Source organism: Elephantulus edwardii, unplaced genomic scaffold (assembly GCF_000299155.1).
Source record: "Elephantulus edwardii isolate Elephantulus edwardi_28Jun2011 unplaced genomic scaffold, EleEdw1.0 scaffold00015, whole genome shotgun sequence".
Lineage (NCBI taxonomy): Eukaryota > Metazoa > Chordata > Mammalia > Macroscelidea > Macroscelididae > Elephantulus > Elephantulus edwardii.
The window spans coordinates 14,546,398-14,549,099 of NW_006399765.1; the positions used below are offsets into that span (position 1 = coordinate 14,546,398).

The following is a 2,702-nucleotide window of genomic DNA, read 5'->3' on the forward strand; positions in this document are numbered from 1 at the left end:
AATAAAAGAATTATGGGAAAGATCCAGCAGAGACCTGAAAAGGAGGGGTAATGGTGGGCATAGGTGAATGGTGATGATGGTAGAAACCACCACGTATAGAAATGACTGTATGTGTTTCACACAAACCAAAGTGTAAAGAGAAGAAAAGTGTGACACACAATGTATATGAATTTTGTAAGCAAACCCATATAAAAATGGAAAAAAAAATTATGAGATCAAATTGACATTATCAATTACATAGACAGAAATTTCAAGCAACAAGGAGTTTATATTATGGGAGAGGAGTTAACTCAGAAGGAGCTACTTGAAGAAAGTAACCAACTGTCACTGAATTGCACATGTAGAAACTGCTTCACTGGTGTTTGTTTGGCTGTCTACATGATCAACAATAAGTAAAATTCCAAACAATAAAGAAAGAAAAATACTCCCTGATTCAAGGAACCAACCAAGTTGATGGGTTATTCCACTGGGATGCTATCATTACAGAAAAAGTTTCCCTCTATACGTTTGAAAACAGAACCAACCTTCTTAAGGTGTTGGCTTACCAGACTGGGCAAAGAACGTATCTGCCACTTCAGCCTCCCCAATTATAGAAAGTCTGAGGAAAACATATTCCAGACCACAGAGTTAAGTAGTCAAGCTTTCAGAGTGTACAGACAAAGTCTGTGTTAACTCCCTGTTCTACCACTCGAGCTGGATAACTCTGGGCAAATCATTGGGTGTTTTTAAGCCTCAGTTTCCTCACTGACACAATGGGAATAACAATGACACAGATGTTCAGAGGGTTCTTGTGAGGATTAGACAGGATAATCACATAAAACTGTGAACACAGTACCTGGCACAAAGTAAGCACTCAGTGAATGAGTAAGTCTTCTTTGAAATAAGATGATGGGGGGTGGGGAGAAGGACTAAGAGGACATACATGTGATTCCTGTATCGGATCTCAAAATTCAAGAAAATGGAAAAAACCAGAGAGAACTCAGTCATCTTTAACTCAGGAGGCAAAGTCTAAAGGTGATCGCGTCCTTGAGAGGTATAGTTCTGACCTGTCCAGGTGCTTCCCGGACACCTGTCTGCTCACACTTCATAACGTGCGGGCCTTGGCGCAATCTCAGCGAGTCATTACAGCAGCCCTGTCACGGATCCGATGGTCCCATGTTCCAGGAGAGCAAAGTGAAGCTCAACGGTGACCCAAAGTCACCAGTAAGTCAAGCAGTGGAGCCGGGTTAGCCGCGAGGCCTCCGCTTCCTCCTGTGCCTGCACCCCACGCCGGTGAAACCTCATTAACCTGGGTGATCGCTGCCTCAGACTCACCTGTGTCGCTGAGCGCATTCATCCTATCATCGGTGGCTCTTCCAAAAAACCAGAAGATCTGAGTTTTCTATTTGAATGGAAAGTCCTCCTGGCTCCTTTGTCCAGGGTGCATGCAGATTAAGGGCCAAAAGGGATCAATACCTCCCCATTTCGGGAAAAACAAAAACAAAACAACTGAGGACAGCTAATAATGAGAAAGAAAATAAACAGGACAATTGAAACAATAAAAAAGAAAAGTGTTTTGCATCTGAGGAAGAGCTTATTTCTCAGTGTAGAACTGTTACAGTTTTACTGGAAATCACATATACTCACCAAGATTCCTGCCTGCAGTGTCTGCTCCTTCAGAAAGATGAGGTCCATCCCTCCGTCCACGTGTTTCCGTCGCCCTCTCCTCCGCCTCGTGGCCGCATCGTCTCTTCTTAGGCTTCCATTGACAATCTGTCCAGTCACTGGGTGGATCAGGCCAGCTTGTAGAATCCCAGACAAATCCATGCCAAGGGCTCCTTGAAGTGAACCGATTGTCCCAATTTTAGGGGTACTGGCGCTTACTGGGAAAGGGGATGTGGCTCCTGGGGACCCCTCAGATGTGCAAGATAGGTCGATAGCTGACTCGCCATGCCAGCCATTGAGGACGATGGGAGGGTGCCCATGGGTGGCAGAGAACTGGTCGAGGCTCCGCGCCTTTGCGTCCCTCTCCACGTCAAACTCGTAGGGATGCCTGTGCTTTTGCTCGTCTTTTGTGAAGACTGGAGTCAAGAAGCTCTCCTGTGAACACAGATATGTGGCAACAGATGTTTCAAGGTCACGTCTGTGGATGAATGCCAGCTCTTTCTTTCTGTGGACTGCATTCTCCTGGGGCTAGTATTATTTCCAATCATCATTTTAGAACAACTTGTAACTCAGTTTCTCACATTCTAGTACAAATCACTGGGATAAGCTATAAAAATGCAGTTTCTACTTTAGCAGGTCTGAGATGGAAGCTGAAATTCTGCATTTCTAACAGGTGTCCCGATGCTGCCTATAGCTGCTAGTCCATGGACTAAAAGATGCCGAGTTATAACTCAGTGATTCGCTAGCTCATCAATATAGTGGAATCACCGAGGGATATGTAGGCCACCCCCAAGATCAATGGAATCAGAATCTGTGGCGGTGGAGGCTGGGCACTAGGAGCGTTTAGAGAACCCCAGCTGAGTGTAATGTGCAGTTAAGAATGAGATGCAGGGACAGGGGTAGAGAAAAAAGTTCAACAATGAATGAATGGAAATCCAAAATCTCTGTAAATGTTCATTAAGATTAATAAAATTTTAGGTTCGAATCCACCAGATGCTCTGCTGGGGAAGGAGGGACAATCTCCTCCTGTACCAGTCAGATCTGATTTGACGGTACAC

At 44.8% G+C, this 2,702-nt stretch overlaps 1 protein-coding gene across 1 annotated transcript in view; it reads right to left on the reverse strand.

Moving 5' to 3' along the window:
* Window positions 1-2,702, reverse strand: part of CHD6 (chromodomain helicase DNA binding protein 6) — a 194,048-nt gene that overhangs the window by 13,087 nt on the left and 178,259 nt on the right. The window contains exon 34 of the mRNA XM_006881534.1: window positions 1,627-2,079. Coding sequence (XP_006881596.1) covers window positions 1,627-2,079 — 453 coding nt within the window. The remainder of the gene's footprint in view (window positions 1-1,626; window positions 2,080-2,702) is intronic.